At 33.1% G+C, this 24,367-nt stretch overlaps 1 protein-coding gene across 2 annotated transcripts in view; it reads right to left on the bottom strand.

Annotated features, from left to right (window-relative positions):
• Positions 1-19,310: 19,310 nt before the first annotated feature.
• Positions 19,311-24,367, bottom strand: part of ZDHHC21 (zDHHC palmitoyltransferase 21) — a 62,190-nt gene continuing 57,133 nt past the window's right edge. For both annotated transcript variants that reach the window (XM_081236883.1, XM_081236884.1), the window contains 2 exons: positions 22,581-22,624; positions 19,311-22,031 (listed from right to left, as the gene is read on the bottom strand). In XM_081236883.1, coding sequence (XP_081093009.1) covers positions 21,899-22,031; positions 22,581-22,624 — 177 coding nt within the window. In that variant the 3' untranslated portion in view covers positions 19,311-21,898. The remainder of the gene's footprint in view (positions 22,032-22,580; positions 22,625-24,367) is intronic.

Raw genomic sequence — 24,367 nt, 5'->3', positions numbered from 1 at the left:
AGAGATATACCTAGGGAATGCATTCAAAAGTCCAAAGCACCCTTAAAATAAAAGATTTTTAATGTTTTTAAAAACCTCTTTATTGAGGTATGATTGGCAGGTTAAAAAATGGTACATATATAATGTATACAATTCAATGAATTTGAGGATAAGTATACAGCTGTGAAACCAGCACCGCCATCAAGGCCATAAACAAGAAAGAAATATTAGCATTTATAACAATATGGATGGCCCTGGAGGCTATTTTGCTAGGTGAAATAAGCCAGATACAAAAAGACAAATATTATATGAGCTCACTTACATGTGGAATCTAAGATAGTCAAATTCATAAAAGCAGAGTAGAATGGTGGTTGTCAGGAACTGTGGGGATGGGAAAATGGGGAAGTGATGGTCAAATGGTACAAAGGTTTAGACATGCAAGATAAGTTCTGGAGATGCACTAAACAGCTTAGTGCCTACAGCTAACAATACCGCATTGTATACTTAAAATTTGCTAAGAGGGTAGATCTCACGTTAAGTGTTTTTAGCACACACATACAAAATGATAAAGCAAGTGGCAGGAAACTTTGCATAGTGATGGGTATGTTTATAGCCTTGATGGTGAAGATTTTAAATGTTTTTAATGTTAAAAAAGTAATGTAACCACCCCCCCATAAAACTAAAAAAGTGGACAAAAATGTATGAATCAACCATTTTGAGACATTGGTTGACAGGCAGTACAAGACTATGACCCCTAAAAAAGGGAAAACAAATGAGGTAAATCCTAAAATCCCCTTGGATTTCTGCCTGTAGTCACTCTGTAGGCTGCTAGATAAGGAAGGGAATCCTACACAGAGCATGGTACTCTCACTGAATTCAGACAGGCAGAGGAGGCTGGGATTTGCAGGGCAGAGTACCACAGGAAGGGTACCACACAGAACAAGAACTCCAGAAGTCTTTGTGAGGATCTCTGAGACTGCTGCTGAATACTGAGCCATACTTGCATAAGGTGAGACTCCACAAGGTTGAGCAAAAGATGACTGAGAAATTGTGAGCTGAACAATATTCAGAGCTCACACAGGATTGGAGAAGTTCAAGCTGAACACTCATGCCTCAGTACTAGGATCAAACTAGTGTTTTTAAACAAAGCCTCCAAAGGATCAAGCTGATCAGAAGTAACTTTGCTTGTCATAACAAAGTCCAACACTCTTAAAGAAAGAATATTCGTTGCTCAAAAATATCAATTTCAAAAAGTCCAGCATTCAACCAAGCATCACTAGACACAGAAAGAAGTATGGACATATAACTAATAATTAGGAGAAAAGTTAGTCAATCTAAACAGATGCAAAAATGACAGAAATGAATGGAATTAACAGACAAGGGGCCTAAAACACAACTGTTATAATCATGTTTAAGTATTTAAAGGAAAACATGTACATAATAAAAAGAGAAATGAATGACATAAAGAAATAAATATAACTTCTATAAATAAAAAGTACAATATCTAAAATGAAAAATTTACTACATGGGATTAACAGTATATTAGACATTGCAGAAGAAAAGACAGTGAACTTGAAACATCAAAATAGAAACTATTCAAACAGAAGGACAGAGGCAGATTAAAAAAAAGACTGAAAAAAAAAAAGCCCCACAGTCTCAGTCACCTATGGAACAACACAAACTGTTACAGCATATGTTTAAAAGTGATGAGGTGGACAAAATATTTGAAGATATAATGGCCAAAGTTTTCAAAATTTGATGAATATAATAAACCCATAGATTTAATAAGGTATTTAATAAACCCAAGCAGCATAAACACAAAGAAAACTACACCAAGCTACATTATAATTAAACTGCTGAAAACTACAGATAAAGGGGGAAAAATTATAACACAATTCTCTCCAGAAAATATGTATGCCAGAAAACAATGAAACGGAAGGGGCTGAATGTGTGTGTTGGGGGGCATAGAAACCCCACCAACTTAGAATTCTATGTTCAACAAAAATATCCTTCAAGGGCTTCCCTGGTGGCACAGTGGTTGAGAGTCCGCCTGCCGATGCAGGGGACACGGGTTCATGCCCCAGTCCGGGAGGCTCCCACATGCCGCGGAGCGGCTGGGCCCGTGAGCCATGGCTACTGAGCCTGCGTGTCCGGAGCCTGTGCTCCGCAACGGGAGAGGCCACAACAGTGACAGGCCCTCGTACTGGAAAAAAAAAAAAAAAAAATCCTTCAAAAATTAAAGTGAAATAAAACTTGTCCAGACAAAGAAAAGTTCAGTGAATTCATTATCAGTAGGCCTGCATCATAAGAAATGTGAAAGGAAATTCTCAGGTAGAAGGAAAAAGATTTACAGGGAAAGCAAGATCTACAAAAGAAATGAAAAGCACCAGAAATGGTAAAGAGATGGGCAAATCTTTAAAATATTTTTCTTACTTTAAAATTTCTTTAAAAGATCATTGACTGGTACAAGAAAAGTAGTAACAATGTATTGTGAGGTTTATAACACATGGATCAACAAAATATATGACAACAATATCCAAAAGGGAAAAAAAGGGAAACAGAAGCAAAATATTATATAATTTTTATATTACACATGAAGTAGAATAATATTTAAAAGTAAAATGATAAAGAGGCATATTACAGTTTTGAGGGGAACCACTAAAACTCAAAAGAGGTAGAGTTAATAAACCAATAGTGGGGATAAAATGAAGTATTAAGAAAATACTAAATTAATCCCCAAAAGATACGAAAACAGAACAAAGAACAGATAGGACAAACAATAAATAAATAGCAAGATGACAGATTTAAACACAACTATAAAAATAATTACGTTAAGTGTAAATGGCCTGAGCAGTTCTAAAACTGCGGTTTATGGTCCCTTAGCAGAAATCAACATATTACATCAAACTGTACTGGCAACCACTGTATTGTTCATTATCATTAAATCTGCACAGAAAAGAGTCAGTCTCACTTAAGAAAATTCTTCATGAAGCAGTAAAAATTACTGATATTATTAAATCATGACCCTTAAGTACCTCTTTTATAAAATATCCCTCTTTGTCTCTTGTAATATTTCTTGGCATAAAATCTGTTTTGTCTGATATCATTATAGCTATTCTATCCCTCTTATGATTACTGCCTCCATGGTATATCTTTTGTAACCCTTTTATTTTTAATCTATTTATGTCTTTGAATATAAATTTTGTCTCTTGTAGACAGCAAATAGCTGGCTCTTGCTTTTCTATCCAATCTGACCATCTGTGCCTTTTGATTGGAGCTGTTATTCAATTTATAATAGTAATTATTGATACGGTTATATTTACAGGTACCATTGTAATAGTAATTATTGATATGGTTATATTTACAGGTACCATTTCACTATTTGTTTCCTATGTCTTACACCTTTTTTCCCCTCTGTTCCTCTGCTACTGCCTCCTTTTGTCTTAAATATATATTTTTAGTATATCATTTTAATTATTCTACTGATTTTAAACTGTATTTTGGGGAACTGTTTTCTCAGTGGTTACTTCAGCTACTAGAATGTCCATTGTAACTCATCACAATCTACTAGGGAATGACACTTAACTCCAGTAAAATACAGAAACTTTGTTTCAGTATGGTCCATTTCCTCTCCTCCTTTGCATTATTGTGTTATATACATTTTATAAAATATCTATGTTATAAACCAAACAGTTATACAACAAGGAAGATGTAGCAATTATAAATTCACTTTCATCTAACAACAGAGCCTTAAAATAAATGGTACAAAAACTGAAAGAGTTAAAAGGAGAAATAAACAATTCAACAATATATTTGAATATTTCAATAGCTTAATCTCAATAACTGGCAGAAGAACTAGACAAAAAACCACCAAGGAGAGAGACTTGAACAAACATATTAACTAACTTTCCATAACTGACATTTACAGAATATTGTACCCCAAACCAACACAATGTACATTCTTTTCAAACATAATTGGAACATTCTTCAAGATGCATGATATCCTAGGCCATAAAATAAGTCTCAAAAAATTAAAAGAATTGAAAAAAGTGTACTTTCCAACAATAATGAAATTAAGTTAGAAATCAACAGCAGAAATAAATTTGAGAAATTCCTAAATTCTTGCAAATTAAACATACTTCCAAATAATCTATGATCAAAAAATAAATCACAAGGGAAATTAAAGTATTTAAAATGGAATGAAAAAACTACACTGTATCAAAATTATGGGATACAGCTAAAGCAGTGCTAAGATGGCAATTTATAGCTTTGAAAAACCTATGTTAAAAAAAGTCATGGTTTCAAAAAAAAAAAAAAGTCATGGTTTCAAATCAGTAATTTAAACTTTCACCTTAAGAAACTAGAAAAAGAAAAGCAAACTAAACTCAAAACAAGCAGAAGAAAAGAAATTAGAGTGGAAATAAAAATTATAGTGCAAATCAATGAAATAGAAAAAATAAAGAATATCTGTGAAAACAAATGTGTCTTTTACAAAGATCACAAAACTGACAAAAAAGGAAGACAGGTTACCAACATTAGAAATAAAAGAGGGGACATCACTACTTACACTACAGAAATTAAAAGGTGGAACTTCCCTGGTGGTGCAGTGGTTAAGAATCTGCCTGCCAAAGCCAGGGACACGGGTTCGATCCCTGGTCCGGGAAGATCCCACATGCCATGGAGCAACTAAGCCCATGCACCACAACTACTGAGCCCACATGCCACAACTGCTGAAGCTCAGGCACCTAGAGCCCATGCTTCGCAACAAGAGAAGCCACCGCAATGACAGGCCCATGCACCACAATGAAGAGCAGCCCCCACTTGCCACAACTAGAGAAAGCCTGCGCGCAGCAATGAAGATCCAACACAGCCACAAATTAATTAATTAATTAAAAAAAATTAAAAGGTATCTAAGGGAATACTACGAACTTGTGTCAACAAATTAGACAACTTGGATGAAATAGACAAATTCCTAGAAAGACATAAATTCCCAAAACAGACTTAAGAAGCAATAGATCCCATTTATTTGTTTTTGTTTCCATCACCCTAGGAGGTGGATCCAAAAAAATATTGCTTCGATTTATGTCAGAGTGTTCTGCCTATGTTTTCCTCTAAGAGTTTTATAGTATTTAGCTTTACATTTAGGTCTTTAATCCATTTGAGTTTATTTTTGTATATGGTGCTAGAGAATGTTCTAATTTTATTTTTTTACATGTAGCTGTCCAGGTTTCCCAGCACCACTTATTGAAGAGACTGTCTTTTCTCCACTGTATATCCTTGCCTCCTTTGTTGTAGATTAATTGACCATAAGTGTGTGGGTTTATTTCTGGGCTTTCTATGCTGTTCCATTAATCTATATGTCTGTTTTTGTGCCAGTACCATACTGTTTTCATTACTGTAGCTTTGTAGTATAGTCTGAAGTCAGGGAGTGTGAGTACTCCAGCTCTGTTCTTCTTTCTCAAGATCATTTTGGCTATTCAGGGTCTTTTGTGTTTCCATATAAATTTTAGAATTTTTTGTTCCAGTTCATGAAAAATGCCACTGGTAATTTGATAGGGATTGCACTGATTCTGTAGATTGCCTTGGGTAGTATGGTCATTTTAACAATATTGATTCTTCCAATCCAAGAACACAGTATATCTTTCCATCTGTTTATGTCATCTTCAATTTCTTTCATCAGTGTCTTATAGTTTTCAGACTACAGGTCTTTTGCCTCCTTAGGTAGGTTTATTCCTAGGTATTTTATTATTTTTGATGAGATGGTAAGTGAAATTGTTTCCTTAATTTCTCTTTAAGATATTTCATTGTTAGTGTATAGAAATGCAACAGATTTCTATATATTAATTCTGTATCCAAAAATTTTATGTAATTAATTGATGAGCTCTAGTAGTTTTCTGGAAGCATCCTTAGGATTTTCTATGTATATTATCATGTCATCTGCAAACAGTGACAGTTTTACCTCTTCTTTTCCAATTTGGATTCCTTTTATTTTTCTTCTCTGATTGCTGTGGCTAGTACTTCCAAAACTATGTTGAATAAAAGTGGTAAGAGTGGGCATCCTTGTCTTGTTCCTAATCTTAGAAGAAATGCTTTCAGCTTTTCACCATTGAGCTCATGATGTTAGCAGTGGGTTTGTCATATATGGCCTTTATTATGTTGTGGTATGTTTCCTCTATGTTCACTTTCTGAAGAGTTTTTATCATAAATGAATGTTGAATTTTATCAAAAGCTTTTCCTGCATCTATTGAGTGATCATATGGTTTTTATTCTTCAATTATTTAATGCGGTATATCACATTGATTTACAGATACTGAAAAATCCTTTATCCCTGGAATAAATCCCACTTGCTCATGGTGCATGATCTTTTTAATATATTGTTAAAGTCGGTTTGCTAGTATTTTGTTGAGGATTTCTGCATCTATGTTAATCAGTGATATTGGCCTGTAATTTTCTTTTTTTTTTTTTTGTGGTATTTTTGGTTTTGGTATTAGGGTGAAGCTGGCCTCATAGAATGAGTTCGGAAGTGTTCCTTCCTCTGAAATTTTTTTGCAATAGTTTCAGAAGGATAGGTGTTAACTCGTTTCTAAATGTTTGGTAGAATTCATCTGTGAAGCTATCTGGCCTTGGACTTTTGTCTGTTGGCAGTTTTAAAATTACTGATTAAATTTCAGTACTGGTAATTGGTCAGTTCCTATTTTCTATTTCTTCCTAATTTTGCACAGCAAAGGAAGCTATAAACAAAATGAAAAGACAACCTATGGACTGGGAGAAAATACTTGCAAATGATGCTACCGACAAGGGATTAATTTCCAAAATATACAAACAGCTCATACAGCTTAATTTTAAAAACAAACAACACAATCAAAAAATGGGCAGAAGAGCTAAATAGATCTCTCTCCAAAGAAGACATACAGATGGTCAACAGTCACATGAAAAGATGCTTAATATTACTCATTATTAGAGAAACGCAAATCAAAACTACAATGAGGTGTCACCTCACACCAGTCAGAATGGCCATCATTAAAAAGTCTCCAAATAATAAATTCTGGAGAGGGTGTGTAGAAAAAGGAACCCTCTTACATTGTTAGTGGGAATGACTGGTGCATCCACTACGAAGAACAGTGTGGAAGTTCCTTAAAAAACTAAAAATAGAGTCATCATATGATGCTGCAATTCCACTCCTGGGCATATATCTGGAGAAAACTCTAATTCGAAAGGATACATGCACGGCAATGTTCATAGAAGCACTGTTTACAACAGCCAAGACATGGAAGCAACCTAAATGTCCATCGACAGATAAATGGATAAAGAAGATGTGGTGTATATATGTATAAACACACACACACACACACACACACACACACTGGAATGTTACTCGGCCATAAAAAAGAATGAAATAATGCCATTTGCAGCAACATGGATGGACCTAGAAATTATCATATTAAGTGAAGTAAGTCAGGAAGAGAAAGGAAAATATCATGTGATATCACATGTGGAATCTAAAAAAAAAAAGATAGACATGAACTTATTTACAAAACAAAAATAGACACACAGACATAGAAAACAAACATAATTACCAAAGGGGATAGCGGGGGGTGGGGGGGAGAAATAAATTAGGAGTTTGGGATTAATGTATACACACTACTATATATAAAATAAACAACAAGGACCTACTGTATAGCACTGGGAACTATATTCAATATCTTGTAATAGCCTATAATGGAAAAGAATCTAAAAAAGAGTATATATATAAATGAATCACTTTGCTGTACACCTGAAACTAATACAACATTGTAAATTAACTATACTTCAATTAAAAAATGGTTAAAAAAATAAAAAAAGAAGAAATAGAAAACCTGAGTAGACCTATAACAGGTTAACAAAGTGAATAAGTACTAAAAATTTTCTAGCAAAGAAAAGCCAAGGTCCAGTTAGCTTCACTGGTAAAATCTAACCAACATTTAAATAAATAATACCAATCCTTCATAACTGCTTCAGGAAGCAGTGGAACAGATTAAAAAACTGAGGTTTATGTATATAACAGAATACCACTCAGTAAGAAAAGGAAACAAACTGATACTCACAACATGAATGAATCTCAAAAACACAATGCTGAGAAGCCTGTCAAAAAAAGAGGACATATTATATAAGTCCAGCTATGTGAAGTTTTGGAAAAGGCAAATCTAATCTAGAGTGAGAGAAAGCAGATCAGTGTTTCCTAGAGTTGGGAGTGAGCGGCCCCAGGGAATTTTTTGTGGTGACTGAATGAATATTCTATATCTTGATTGTGCTGGTAGTCATAGGGTGTATATATTTGTTAAGAACTAATTGAAATGTACACTTAAAATGGGTACCTTTTGTTGTATATAAACTATACCTTAATAAAATTGATTTTTAAATGGATGATATAAAATAATCTATAAAATTCCAAATTATATTCACTAAAAAATAAGTGGAAATAGGGAATTAAAACATAGAAAAATTATTGTTTCAAATGGGTAGAGGAATTAAAAAATACTATTTTTACATGAAGGTTACAATTAGAAAAATATAGGTGAATGCTTTTGAAATTTTTACCAATAATTATTAGAAGAATAAAATGCATGCTACTTACCGTTAAGAACACAAATGACATTATAAATCATATATGCAAAAATGAACTTTGCAAAAAATTGTGTTGGTGATATTTTGTATATCTAAAAAAATTTAAAGTTAGTCTCCCACTATACACTTATTACAAAAATAAAAGTTTACAGAAATACACAAAAACACTGAAGTTTACTAAAATTAAAGTTACACTGGAGTTTATAAAAGTATCTAAATGGATTCAGCAGCATAATACAAAAAAGCAAAACTATCAAAGTTTTTTGAAAAATAAAGGAAAATATATAATCTTGATTGAGGAAAGGCTTTTTAAAACAAGATAAAATCCCAGACATCTTAAAATGTTTAAATTTCAAGATAACTTAATTCTTCCATAAAATATGATAGTGGCAGATTTATTTTCCATATATGTCCTCAACAATACCTCCCTTCCAAGATGATTTTCTTGTTAAATGTGTATTGACACTCTTCCCAAGAAGTGGAGTCCACATCCTCTTTCAGGCAGGGTTGAGACTACAGCAGGCTTGTGACTTCTGAAACTAGGTCACAAAAGGTGATATAGCTCCTACCTGGTTCTCTTGGGCTACTCTCCTGGAACCCAGCCATCATACTGTGAGGAAGCTCAGATACATGGAAAGACCCAGGCAGGTGTTCTCAATGACAGCCCCAGCTGAGGTCCCAGCTGACAGCCAGCATCAACCATCAGACATGTGAGTAAATGAGGCTTTGGCTGATTGCAGTTCCCAGTAATAGATTTCTTCACAGTCTTCAAAACTTTCTAGCTGAGGCCTCAGACACTATGGAACAGAGAAAAACTGCTGTGCCCTTTCTGAATTCCTGACCCACAGAATCTGTGACCATAAGAAAATGGTTGGTTGTTTTGTGCCACTAAGTTTGGGGTTATTTGTTACACAGCAGTAAAGAAAAACCATAAAGAAAAACAAGAGACTGGGCTAAAATTTAGAAACATATTGAATAAATTAAAAAACAATATCCAGAAAATATAAAGAGTTAATAACACTCAATAAGGAAAGAGTCAAATGCCATAAACAAGGAATTTGAAGAAGAAAAAAAATGAACAGATGCCCACCTCTATTAGACTGACACAAATTTGAAAGATTAATGGTACCAAGTGAGGCTGTGTGTAAATTAAAGAATTTTGGGAGACAATTTGGTATTTCCTATCAAAATTAAAAATATGCACATCCTTTGACTTATTTCACTTCTAGAAATCTACTTACAGAAATACTAGCAAATGGACACAAAGATTTTTGTACAAGTATTTACTGTAACAGTTACCAATAGCAAAAAAAAGAAATATATTTGAAGTGCATCATAGAGGCATGGTTGAATATACTTATTTATTTTATATATTTATATTTATTTTATACTTATAGGATATTAATATGATTAGATCTACAGAAAAGTTAGAAAGAATGGGATAGACTATTATGTCGTGATATGGATGATCTCCAAGATATATTGTTAAAAAGGAAAATCACAGAAAAGTTAGTTGGGTCTCCCTTGAAAGCCAAATAACCATGCGTATGAGAATAGATAGATAGATAGATAGATATGAGATATGTGAAGGAAAGGAAGAGGAATGATGGATACCAGGCTATTCAGTAGCTACCTTTGGAGTGGACAGTGGAAGAGGGGATTTTTCACATTTTGTTCTAGATGGTGGTAAGTGCTAATGGAGAAGAAAAAAAATAGCAAGAACAAAAGGTAAGAACTGCTGTGAGGAGGTTTATGTAAATTTTAAAAATCATCAAATAATATTTCTCATGTTTACACACGTGAAAGTACAAAAACATGTTTGGGAATAATACATTCCAAATTTAGGATAGTGTTTACTTCCAGGGAGGGAAAAGGGGAAAATTCTACAAGAGTTTGAATACCAGGAGGCGGGGAACACCCGAGGTCCTTTTAGAGATTATCTACCACCAGGATCACCCAAATTACTGAAATTATTTTTCAAATATAAAAAATACACATGGAAAATGAATGGCAAAAATTAGAGCACTTTGTATGGATTGGTATTTTATATTGTGGATACTTTTCCATATTGAGAACATGTGAAATGCTTTCAAACACTCAAGAACTCTCTAAATCAGACATCAAGTTAAAACATGTGTAGACCACCCCAAAAATTTGATATTGGTTATTTTTAGGTGCCATTAAAATATGAACCTGTTAAATGGAATGAGGGTATTTGGTCCAACAGCTACATAGCTTATACAGTTTATAGAATAAATTTCATTAACTTGATGGTCATTCCTTATTCATCAAGATTACTCACCCACAGCTTCAAGGTGGAACTATAACAACTCCACATTGTATTAGATCCTCAATCATTCAGTTTATGCCAAGAACCATCACTCATTAGAGTGAGGGAACACTTCTAGTTATAAAAATAGTAAATTTCAGTATTAAGAAAGATAAATACCATCCAGACCATTCCACAATTTACTACCAACAACATACTTAAGCATATATGTACAGTAGCATCTGAATGTTTGGATTTGCATATTCCAAGTTCTCTATTTCCTGAATTATTCTGGCTTTTTCACATGCAAAACACATTGCTATTTGGGTGTTTGATCTTTAAACAGAGGCGCGCTTTTGTTTGGAGAAAAGGGCTAATTTGAAAAATACTAGGCGACCAGAGGACATATAAAGAATGTGTTGTGACTGATACAAATATTTTTTTAAGTAAGCTTAGATTTTTTTTTTTTTTTCAAAGCACACATCCTCTATCCTTCCTCAGTCCTGTTTGCTCAGCTGGATGTCCACAGGGTCCAATTTTCCCTCCAACTGCCCTTGCACACTAATGTAATTGCTGCTCATATGGATAATTGATCAGCCTAGAGCAGCATTTGTGCACATTTGTTCACTTACAGTATCTGGCAGCTTCTCAAATGATTTTGCAGTATTATAATACTATCATGTATTTTTAGTTTTTGTCTCTTTATAACAAGGCTAAATAGATGTGAATCTTTAAGAATGCTACATTTTAAGTACTTCAAAAGCAGGCATACAGAAATACAAATTCTCTTTTTAAGCAGCTAATGCTCCTTTTCACTTATCAAATATAGAGTAAATGAACTGGAGTCTCAAATGCATAGTGTTCTGTCCTACCTCCCCCCACCCCCTCATTGCTTTTCTCCCTAAACAGACTCAAATTAAGTAGACTCAAACAAACCTCAGCTTAAAAAAGAAAATGACAAGCCAGTTTCACTTAATATGCCCTTGATGAATCAGTAAAAATATTTTTTATTAAATCTTGTCCTTTGAGTACATTTTTGAATATTCTTGTTTGACAACATGGAAAGTAAACATGAAGCCCTTTACCTGCATTCCCAAGTATGACTGTTCATTCCTGAGGAAAAAAGCACTGGTGCTGAGTTGCAAGCTGAACTAGCCACATTTTTCATGGAACATCATTTTTTACTTGAAAGAATAACTGACAAACTTTCATTTTTCAGACATGGGTATCTGGCAAACATTTTCTCAAAATGAGTGAAGTGAACCTGTCACCTTAAGGAAAATCACTGACATTGTGGTTACCAATAATAAAGCTCAAGCTTTTACATGAAAATTAGGATTTTACAAAATGTAATGTGTCATTATCAGCTTAACAGTTTTCTAGTACTTACTTTTTTGACCAGATCAGTGGTAATATTAGTTTAAAATTTTTAATTTAATCTAATTTTATCTTATTTTTATCGAATGAAATGTGTAACACTTGGAAGATCTGTGTCACTCCAATAGTTTCCAAATGACTAATGAATGATGTCACAAAATCATGTATGGGTGAAGAGAACTTTCCAAAGTGAAAAAGAGACCAATGGCTTTTAATGTAACAGAGTAGGAAAAGTACCTTGGTATTGTGTCCGGTTCTACAATGCAACTAAACTTTAAGAAACCATAACTTGTTGAGATTTTTATATTATCAAAGAATATCCACAGGCACCTGAAAAGACTATTAAAATATTCTTCCTTTTTCCAATTCCATTATTTGCATGAGACCAGATTTTTCTAGATACTTCAGCCAAAATAACAATGCAATGGATTGAGTGTAGAAGAGTATCAGGATCCAACTTTCTTTTATAAAGGCAGATATTAGAACTTTGAAAAAAATGTAAAATCATGGATCTCTAAATAAAAATACATTATTTATGTTAACATGCAATAGGTTTATTATTGGTATGTTTAAGTGAATTAATAAATAAGCATTTTAAATACTCAGTTTTAATTTCTAATATAGTCAATATTGATAAAGACTATTTACATAAGCAAAAACTCCTTGGGGCCTGTAATAATTTTTATGAATACAACGGAGTTCTGAGACTAAAAAGTTTGAGAATTATAATTTATCATCACTGAGAAAGCACAATTATTTTAAATGCTGCTTTGAATCAGAGCAAAGGAAACTGAAAAAGGAACAAGAATAAAGTTTTATAATCCTTTAAGGTTTGTCAGCATGCAACAATTTGCTTTCATTTACCAATACAGCAAAGTTTATAGTTTTATCTGAAACTCTATCAAGTCGTTTAACTTATCTGTTAATTCAGAGTATTTATCAACATTACTTTTCTGGTAATAAAAATTTAAGAAGGGATTTTAAAAATAAAGTTAAGCCCCTATCTTTCAATCTCAGTTTCTACACCTTCATTATTTCTAAGACATACTGATTTGTCTTTTCAGATATTTTTGACCAATTTATACCCACTGATTTTGATATACACGTCTCTGTTCTCACTTCTTGCATATACAAGTAAAGCAATTAGTTGAGACTTAGGACATTTGTCAATAAAATGCTACCCAGATACTCTTAGACTATAACTCCATAACAGCAAAGGCTCTAGGTAATTTACTACCCCTAGATCTAAAACAATGCCTAGATATATACTCTCTGCATTTTATTTTATGTAAATTATCCACAAAGAAAAAATATTTCCATAAAATACTGTCTGGCACAATAAATGTTAAATAAACGGGGTGACTGAATCTAGCCAACTGGGTCATCTCTAAACAAATACGCCTAACTAGAAATACTGCATTTGTCAATTTCAACCCTACTACATATACCCAGTTTTTCTTGAATATATAAACAATTTTGAGATTATAATAGAACAAAATCCTAAGGCTACTAAGTATGAATAATTATCCAAATTGCATAAAACTAAACAAAGTGGCCTGCCACACTGATAGTGCTGAAATCTAGAATTTGGGTTGATTTTAATAAATACAGAGGTGGGGGAGAAGAACAGTCCTATGTTTTTAAAAAATATTTATTTAAAAATAAGATTTCTAAAAATACAGTACATAATACATTTCAAGAGAAGTAAAAACTCCACAGTTTAAATTAAAAACAATCTGAAAAGAAAACAGAAATATTACATGAATAAAACTAAATCGTTAAAATAAATTAAAAACAAAACAAAACACCGTTCTTAAAGTAGATACATGGTTTTTCATTTTAAGAACCAGTGTCGACTTTTCATTTAAACAAGTATATCTCAGATACATGGCTCCCACTTGTCATTTTCCTCCCTCTTCTCAATCTATTCTCATATTCCTCAACTACCATTTTCCTTATTACCTTTAGCACAAGAAATGTCAGTGAAGATTTTTCTTTAAATGCTCTTAGGGGAACTGACAAAGTAAAACAGACATGCAGTAAAACAGCACTCAGATTTAAACATACGCACTGAATGAAAAAAAATGCCTGATAAATGTAAAAACAGGATCGTCATATGGCACTTGGAACATACCACTATTAAAATAAAAGTCTTTTATTTTAGGGATATAATATTAGACACCAGTTGAGGTTGACACACAATTTTAGGAGCCTTGAAATATCACAAATTTTGCCTGTTCATTAAACTTGCCAGTCACATTTTAAAAAGACTAATTCCAGGGGCATAAAGCTCCTACAAGCAAGATCATCTACGCTCAGTTCTTCCAAAAGCCTATTCTATTCCCCCAGGTTAGACCTGCAACTTATTTGTCTGAGTATCTCCAATTGTGGAGAAACTTCTTCCTATTGTATCATTTAGTCGCTTTACTGTACCTATGCTAAAGTAGATATTTCTTTTTAATATTCATCTCTGGAGGAGAGCAGATAGTTGTGAATCTTCTACTACCCAATAACTTGAACAAATAACTGCATTCAGCCACATTAATTTAAGTAACACATAAACAAGCTGAGTAACTCAGAACTGATATTGTCCCAACAAAATCTAGAAAATATATTGTTGACAGAGACAATGTTGTCTCTTCCCATTTTGCTTTTAAATTTTGTCTTTACCCCTAAAAATATGTACATCTGTATTTCTACATATCATTCAAATGATCCTAAGTCACATCTCACACTAGTTTGACTTGATTTTTTTCCATTCAGAATTCACTGCAAAACCATATATTGTATCTACATTCAAAGACAGAATGATTTTAGTTGATTGAAAACTATGCAAAACATTCTCAAATGTGATTGTCTACTTTTCCAATACATACACAGAGTTATCTTCTTGCCAAAATTTTTAATCATTTCAGCTACGGTTTTTTTAAGGACACTAAATGAGTGTTTTAGAAGTCTGTGGAAAAATATAGGGAACCAGGATAGTACACATAGCAGTATTACATTTGGACAACTACTTCTAAAGGATGTTCTCTCCCATTTTTTGTAAAATGAATCACAAAGCAGAATTAGTTTTAAAAATACTCTTAACTCTAACTTATGTAAAATGAGTAACAACATCCAGGCTTTTTTTTGTTTTTGTTTTTGGTAAAGTTCAATTTTCGTTTTGCTTTTAAATCAAAGTTTTGCATTTCCTCTTGGGCAAGAGTGTGTGTGTGTGCGTGCGTGTGTGTGTGTGCATACATATATCACGTATGCGTATATTTTTAAAACGTTCTTTAATTTTATCTTTATTTGCAAGACAAATGGCAATTACCATTCTTTAATACCACTAAGGATTACACACACACACACACGCACGCACACACACACACATATACACACACACAGATGCAGAATTCCTCATCTGTAATCAGAATGGGCCCTTAACTTCTCCTTTTAGCATTTGCTTTAGCATTTATTAAAAGGGCCCGACAAGCTACAGAATTCATCTGTAGAAATAAGCGTTATTATTTCTCATTTATTCCTGCAGAATAAAACAAAAATATCTTGTGTAAAGTGTTTCAATTATTTTTTTAAGTTCGACCTATTAAACTACTTTTTAAAGTAGCCAATTATACGAAAATACAAAATTAAAGACCATATTAAGTAAAAAAAAAAAAAAAACAACTCTTTTTTTACTTTACTTTCTAAGTAAAAAAAAAAAAAAACAGACCAAGTGAGAGACATTTAAAGCCAATTAAATTGAGGCAGCAGTGTGCAAAAACTAAGATCTATTAATCAAAATTGTTCTTAGTGACATTAAATTCTACTTTACAAATACAAGGATGTGAGAAGAAAACTCAGTGAACCAAAAAGAAAATTAACTCTTTGGTACGGGAGTTAAAAATGTCACTCAATGCTAAAGTGAGTAGCACCAGGATGTCTTAGCTGTTGAGGCGGTGAAACACTAACTTCAGGCACCAGTAGTTCCAATGTCACCCGACACACCCTGGCAAGAACACCAAGCGTGCAATATGCAGACTAGCTGTCCCTTTACTTGACAGCCTACCCAGGTAAACCCTGTATTTAGTCAACAGACAAGCAAAATCACAAAAAGACCACCTTTCACTGCTACTGTTTTGTCCATATCTCTGTTTAGATATAAAGCTATCAATACCCAAAAGATCAGAGTGTTGAACAACTGTGGTAAGCACCACATTACATGTTACAGGGATTCACAATACCAATAGCTACAGAGACCCTCAAGATATGAAAAACTGAAATAGTCCAAATTTTAAAGTGAAAATCACCCTTTATATACAAACTGTTGATTTTCCCTCTGTTGACAGATTTTACTACAATAGTTAGTATATCCTTTCTCTGCAAGAGGAGACTTATAAAAAGGTCCCAGCTTTTTCAATCAAACCTTGGGCAACCTATTCATTTCTGCTTGGCATTAAGTAGCTGTACTTTCTTGAACTTCATGTTAGCGTACACTGTACACTTACGATATTTAAAATTCAAAATAATTTCTTAAAGGCATCTGACTAGCTGACAAGAATCAGCAATATACACTCCTTGGATAAAATAACTCAAACGAAATGCTTACACGCATCAACAACTCTTACAGTGAAACAGTGTCAACATGAGATAAGGCTAAAATGATTGTAGCAGAGGAATTCTCTGATGTCACAGATTCTGTATCCAGTAAACCCTGCTGCTGAGATGCTGATTATACATGCTCTGTCTAGCCTTCTCTCCATCTTAATACTCTCTTTATCCAATTTTGGCTACTCACTACTCATTTGTACCTGTCCTCTATGGTAGACAAGGGAAAAAGGAAATAATAATAGTAAAAAAAAAAAATAATGGAAAATACCGAAAATACCAATGATGTAAGGATAAACACCATTATTATTTCTGTTTCAAATTAGCACTAGCAGGCAGTATAATGGCATCTGAAGAACAGACAAAATGGTAGTAAATTTTGTTGTTAAAAATTGCACAATGATAATGAAAGGAGACATCAGAGAAAACACTTCCTGAAGTTAAACCATCATCATCCTAAATGCAGCTGAAATGCTAAATACTGATTGATATACAGAAGAACAACATTGGTTCAAAATACTTCAAGCAAGTTGGTTCTATTATTTTCTCACATTCTGCTGAAGAATATTCTAGAATTCAACTGAGAATGGCTAAATTCAGAGCATAATGAAATTTGTGATTTACAGAGAAATTCAGAGGATTCTCAGGATTGAAAGTAACAAATGTGGACATTAAATAATACACTCATTCATTTATTATATGGTTACTAATACTAGCAAGTAGAACATACTAAATGTACATGACTTACTAACTACATTTGCCAGTACTTATATTTTTGAAAGCAACAGTAGAATTGGGTAAAAAATCTAATACTTATATCTATTAATAAATTATTTAATGTTTGTAAGTGTAAACTGTACCAAGTAAATTCTAGATATATCTACATATATAGAGGTCATGTCAAAAACTTATTTAATGAAGCAGCAATAGTTTAGTAAACTTGAGCTAAGTAGTCTATTCATACATGAAGCACAAGGGAAGTAGACACTAGAGAAAAGTCCAGGGAAAGACTAGCAGCTCTGTTAATATTAATACCACTGTAAACTAGAGCTGGATACATTGTGATTTTATACCAACATATGTGAGAACATTCAAACTGCTCCATTATCTAACACATAGAAAGGTATGTGGTTATAATCAAAACTACTTCATACTTCCTGGGTGGAGGTGTTGTTCTAACTCAAGTTTTCTTTCTTTCTTTTTTTTTTTTTGCAGTACGCGGGCCTCTCACTGTTGTGGCCTCTCCCATTGCGGAGCACAGGCTCTGGATGCGCAGGCTCAGCGGCCATGGCTCACGGGCCCAGCCGCTCCACGGCATGTGGGATCTTCCCAGACCAGGGCACAAACCCGTGTCCCCTGCATCGGCAGGCGGACTCTCAACCACTGCGCCACCAGGGAAGCCCCCTAACTCAAGTCTTTATGATTAGCATTAATACACCCTTTTGGGTGACACACCTTCAACTAATTATTTGTAGGAAAGTGACTTGAAAAAGCCTGATGAAGAACAGTTATAATTAGCCACCATCCTTAGAGGAAAATACTTCTAAGCATTAGCAAACATTCACTGATGTTCATTCTGACAGAAGTTTTAACTTAGCTGTTACACTAAACTTTATGCTTATGTTTTCTATTTCTATTACTTAAAAGTAAACTATGCTTTCTTCTGTTCAAAGAGATTAATATATTAATATTTTAAGTATACCTATCTCTTATGTTAACCACAAATATTTTTAATACAACTCTGAAGCAAAATAGTATTTTTCTCACAATGGAACATCAGCTAACTTAATATTTTTAAAATTCTGAACTCAGTCACTTTTTGCCTACAATCTTGAGCCCATAAACATTTTTGTTTGCAGAAAAGAACAGCAACAAACATAATTGTTCAAGAGGTGCAACTTATAACAAGTACTTAACAACTACTTTCATTTCCAGAAGTCCAATTAATGACTATGCTGAATGTAAAACATCCTTTAAAATACATTTTGCTTAAAATGAAATGAAATGTTTATAAGGAAATACTTCATCCAATATAGAGATTACATCAGTAATCTCACTGCTCATAATTATTTTCTAATGCTCGACATCATTAGTTATTTTCATGGTTATCCAGAATATATAATAAATTGGCTACTAAAGCTACAGCTCTAACTCACAGTAGGAAAGTTAAAAAGAATGAAGAGAAGTATAGAAAAAATAAAAAAAATCATTCCAAAACTGGGATTAAAAAACTGAATGTATTTTTTAGATATTCAGTAAAACACATTAGATACTGGCTTGCCATTGTAACTACGATAAATTTGTTTTGTAATAAATTGGTAATTTTAAGGTAATGACTTTTTAATTCTAAGAACTTAATTTGCCAAAATAAGGTTCAAAATAAAATTCATGAAGTGGTTTATATTTATTTATCCTGATCTGATATAAATTTGTCTGATAGTAAAAAATATAATATGAATATACATAAATGAAGCAAAGTAGTCACATATGTATGAACCAGACATCAGAATCATAAATAGGAACACATTCATTTTCATAAAACCTTACATTTTTGTACATAGACTTCCCTTAAGTTTGTACCTCTGAAATGTTCAGAGTTTGGGTATACATTTCATTTGGGCAATAAATCTCGAGCCAGTATAATTACATCAATTAGCCAAAAGAGGGCGCAGAGAGCACACTAGAGTTTATGGACTCCCTAGGAAAGTGCCAGGTGTTCTCTCTCAAGTTGTCTAACAAGAATCATAAAACCCAGTTAGGTGTGCTAACTTTGAAATACTGAAAGTTACAGCATAAGTATATATAGATATACTTTATATAGATTCCTACATAAATATATTGATATGTAGCATTTCTGCCATTCAAACAAAAATAAATATATGCCTTGCCTAGTGCATTAGTTTGTATTCCAGTAATTTAGAGAAATCAGGTACAGAGAGGTCAGGATCAGGGAAGGTAAAGAAAAAGGTGGGAAGAGGTGCCCTAGAAGTGGGAAACCTAAGAAAACCAAAACCAGAAACCATTGGAGTGGGAAGAGACCACCTCTTGATTCTCATTACTGAGGCAGAGGTTGGCACTGAGTACCTCCCTGGTACCTTTCAAGGTAGCTACTGCTACCATATGAAGTATAAATACGTCCATAAAGCTCTTTAGGGGGTCTTCAGTTGGCTTTGCTGTTTTCTCAATGTCCTTATTTGAAAGGAATGTATACAGCATAAGGCATCCGACTGACATCTATCTACATTATCTATACATTACTCCTTATAACAGTTCAGTCACTAGGCCAAATTTGGTCAAAACCCAACCCATCTGCCTGGAATGAATATATGTACTAATTTTGTGGTTCATTAAGCTCTATAAATATACTTCTTATATTAAATTTACTATGAATCCTATCAGCACCAATAAATATTTCCATCTGCCACTAAGTTTTTAAATAATAAAGCATTGTAATCAGACCATGAAAGACATGGTACTTGTATCTCTGAGTAGACCTTATTCTATTATTTTAGGAGATATTTATAATTTCTAAAAAATAACCACAGTATAGTTAACTAGCTGACAATGGTAACCTTCTGTTTCATGATTTCTCAGGTATGACTCCTTGCTACCAAAACTAACCAAAAAGAAAATATTGATATGCTCCAAGAACACTAGATACCCCTTCAATCCTCTCTTCAAAGGAAAGGCTGAGCACATAATTATTTTTTAAAGATGTATGGATTTTGCAGTATTCTAATGGAAAAAAATTTTTAACTGAATTTTTTTCAAACCATGCTAAATTTTTTCTCACACAAATATTCTATGCTTTCCAAGAGACCATCACAATTAGCAATTTAAATTTGTATAAGGCTAATAATGAATATAGATTATTATATTTTCTCATTTTAAGGTCATTTCCTAACATTGGCTATTAACAAAAGGTCTCTCAATCCAGATTATAGTTGGTCAATTAAAATTTAATTTCAATCTGGGTGATTACAGGTACACAAAATTTACTTTCTTTTACTAGTAACTTCCTATAAATAAAATTTCAATATTAGTTGGCCAATATCTATTATATAAAAACCTTCAAGGTGTAATTTTAGATCTACTAGTAGGTAAACAAAAGTATACATATTTTTTTAAAAGCACAATATTCTTCTTTATACTATACATTATATATTATCTAGTTAGACTAGCATTTTAAAAACATATGCATTCTAACATAACTACACTAGAAAAGGTATCAGTGGAATTATTGCAAATTCTTTACCCTTTTTGCTAATAAAAATCTTAGGGTAAAATAGGAACACATGCCTGTTTGGTCAAAAATTTCCCCTTGGAGCAAATATTTTAACAAAAACCAATAATTACAACAGTACAGGGGAAAGAAATGGGAAAGGTAATGTGAAAAAAAACGTAATCTTTCCTTTAAAGTAAGGTAGGTAGTTGGTGTTTTACTTTAGTGGTGTTTTTATTTTGTTTTTGGTGAAGAGAAAAAAAAAACATTAGAAAGCTACTTCTAAGAAAACACTGTCCTTTTTGCTGCTGTTTTTGTTTTTTTTGTTGTTCAATCCTATATGCTAAATTTTAAAAAATCTTGCAGCACATATAAAAGGAAGTATAACATAAAATTGTGTTTGAAAAAGAAAATTTACATATAAGGTGTATCAACTTTTGTAAAACCTAAAGAATGAAATTCAGATTTGGTTAGTACTGCTTAAGGGTGAAAAATTTAAATAAACATCTGAAGTTTCCCATAAAGTAAAATCTGTAACACTGTCAGTACTAAAAGAAATTATGTACAATTATTTCATCCCAATCACTGCCTTTTGAGTTTAATAACAAAAGCATTTAAAGAAATCCCTGTGGAAGGCTAATCTGAAAGTAAACATGCTTTAAAACTTAAATATAGATCATGTATTAGTCCCACAACAGGATCAAGATCACTATTAAAATAAAGCCTGGAGCACATTATGATGCTTAAGATTGGTGGGTGGATTTTAATTGACTTGAAGACTGTCATAGTTCTATTATCAGAAAACCTGTAACGCATTTCCAGCATGGAGGACCCATCTGTGCCCACCATCCATCTGTTTAGACGTGATTGGCAAAGTGGTAGGGAACTCGCAGTGGTTGCCTCTGCCTGAAAGGAATAAACCACAGGATCTTCCAACGAGTGCCAAAAACTTCTGAGAAGGTCTGCTGCCATGGCTTTCGGGGCCTCGATCTACAGAAGACAGCATTATTAGTGAAAGACAGCACTCCCATGGTGCACTTCAGTCAGCTAAAACAATACAGGTTGGCTGGGGATCCATTACTGGACTCTGATGAATTGTGTCCCAGCATCACAAATACAGCTTTTCTTTCATTATGGCATGCAGCTGAGTTTTAACTCTGGATAGCAGATACTGTATCTGTGTCGTCAATCAACCTAGGGCAACTTTTGAAGCAGAGGAGAATCTCAGGATTAACAGAATGTGTGTCAACAACACAGTAGCAAATCTCTTTTGATGTATTTTCAGGACAAATAATTTAACTTACTTTGGTAGGACAAGGAACAAGAATGATCGGTACTTATTTTGTTTGAAAACTATCACGGCTACAAGACCCCTACCCCTACTGTAAGACTGGATTATGCTTGCTAGCTCAGGTCTTAGAAAAGGCACCAAGAAAAAGCCATCATTATATTATCTTTCCACTACATGCACACATTTTTCAAATGTAACCAGTTGTTTGCATTTTTAAATAACACTACAGACTTCACTTTTATACTTACATTTCTTCACAACAGTTTGACATCTTTTCAATAGATGTTGTATCCTATTAAAAATCAAAAAAAATACTCAGATATAACAGTTATCAAGGCTTGATTCTATATCTATTTCATGATGTTTTTAATCATATTCGGAGAATATTCTAAAGATATAAAAAGTTTATATATGGGTACTAAGCTGGGACAAAGTGAGAGTGGTAGTGTATATAAGGACAGATATACACTACCAAATGTAAAATAGCTAGCTAGTGGGAAGCAGTCGCATAGCACAGGGAGATCAGCTCGGTGCTTTGTGACCACCTAGAGGGGTAGGATAGGGAGGGTGGGAGGGAGACGCAAGAGGGGATATGGGGATATATGTATACATACAGCTGATTCACTTTGTTATAAAGCAGAAACTAACACGCCATTGTAAAGCAATTATACTTCAATAAAGATGTTAAAAAAAAGAATTTTAAATTATCTATGTACATTGCTGAAATTCCCTTGGAAAAACAGAATCAACATTATGTTGTGCTAAAAAAAACCAATTTATTCAATTACACCCCCCCCAAATTGTAGGAGTCTCACTTCATTAAAAAATAACCTTTTATTACACTTGCCTTCTTGATAATTCTTTTAAAAGTCTATACTTAATTCAACTGTCATTAAATATGCATTAAAAAATAAATACCAAAATGATAAATGAAAGACACTATTGAACAGAAAACTGTCAAGAGCCAAAGAGTGCTACTGGTTATGGATTTCTGTAAACAAAGCCAAATTCAACAAGGCAATGTATGCCTTTGCCATACTACAACATTTATTACTCTGAAAAGGAAAGCTAACTGATTACTGTTATTTGGTAAAAAACTGTTTTCTTTTTTTTTTTCAAGAGAAAAACCAGTCCCTTCATAATAATGCAATTTCTCATTATGTGTTTTCTATAAAGCTGTTAACACAAATATATAAGAAAAACAACTCAATAAAGAGAAGAAAGCTTCTAGACATGCTGGTCTAATTCATGTTAATGGAAAACTTATCATTAGACTGAGAAACAGTGATGATGAGGAATATCCAAATAATCAAAACACAAATTATATAATCTTATTTTAGATATATATTTACATTTTAAATATACTTTTAAGTTGTACAAAAGAAAATACATTCTTTTAAATATACAAAAAAGTCTTCCTCCTTTTATCCTTTCCGTTATTAGCTTCCTCAGATATAGCAGGTGGACTGCAGTTATTAAGCAGTACTATTCATGCAAATATTTGTGGCTGCAACTCCAATTGCAAGAACTTCTTTAGCTATAGAACTCTCTTCCAATAATACTACTGAAAAGCACCTTTATTTCAAAAAATTCTTTAAAGAAGTTACACGAATGGCTCAGAACATTAAATTCTTATGTATGAACAGCTGTCTAACTACAGTTGGCCCACATACAGGAAAACAAATCTATCATTTTTTAGGTGACTAGTAACTAATAACAGAGTTTCATTTCCAGATTTCCCAGGTTTCTGTGAGGAGGCTATAGATTAGTCACTCTATATTCACTAATTTCCTAGCATTTTCTGAAATTCATGGTTTCCAATGACAATTCTATTTATAATTAACCTTTCCCGGTTCTGTTGCATAATTTCCTCAAAATAATGTTTTACTTTGTGAAAACACAGTCTGCAAATACATAAAAAATTTATTAAAGACTTAGAGGAAAGCTGGGGTTCTGGTTCCATGTCAGAAAAAAAAAGTGAAGGAAGTAATTTAAATGGTGTATTAGAACTGATGGTGACAGGTTATTCCAAAAC

This window comes from Mesoplodon bidens, assembly GCF_964165515.1.
Source record: "Mesoplodon bidens genome assembly, chromosome: 6".
In the NCBI taxonomy this organism is placed as follows: Eukaryota; Metazoa; Chordata; class Mammalia; order Artiodactyla; family Ziphiidae; genus Mesoplodon; species Mesoplodon bidens.
The sequence above is the reverse complement of the archived record's forward strand: the minus strand, read 5'-3'. Positions and strand labels throughout refer to the sequence as shown.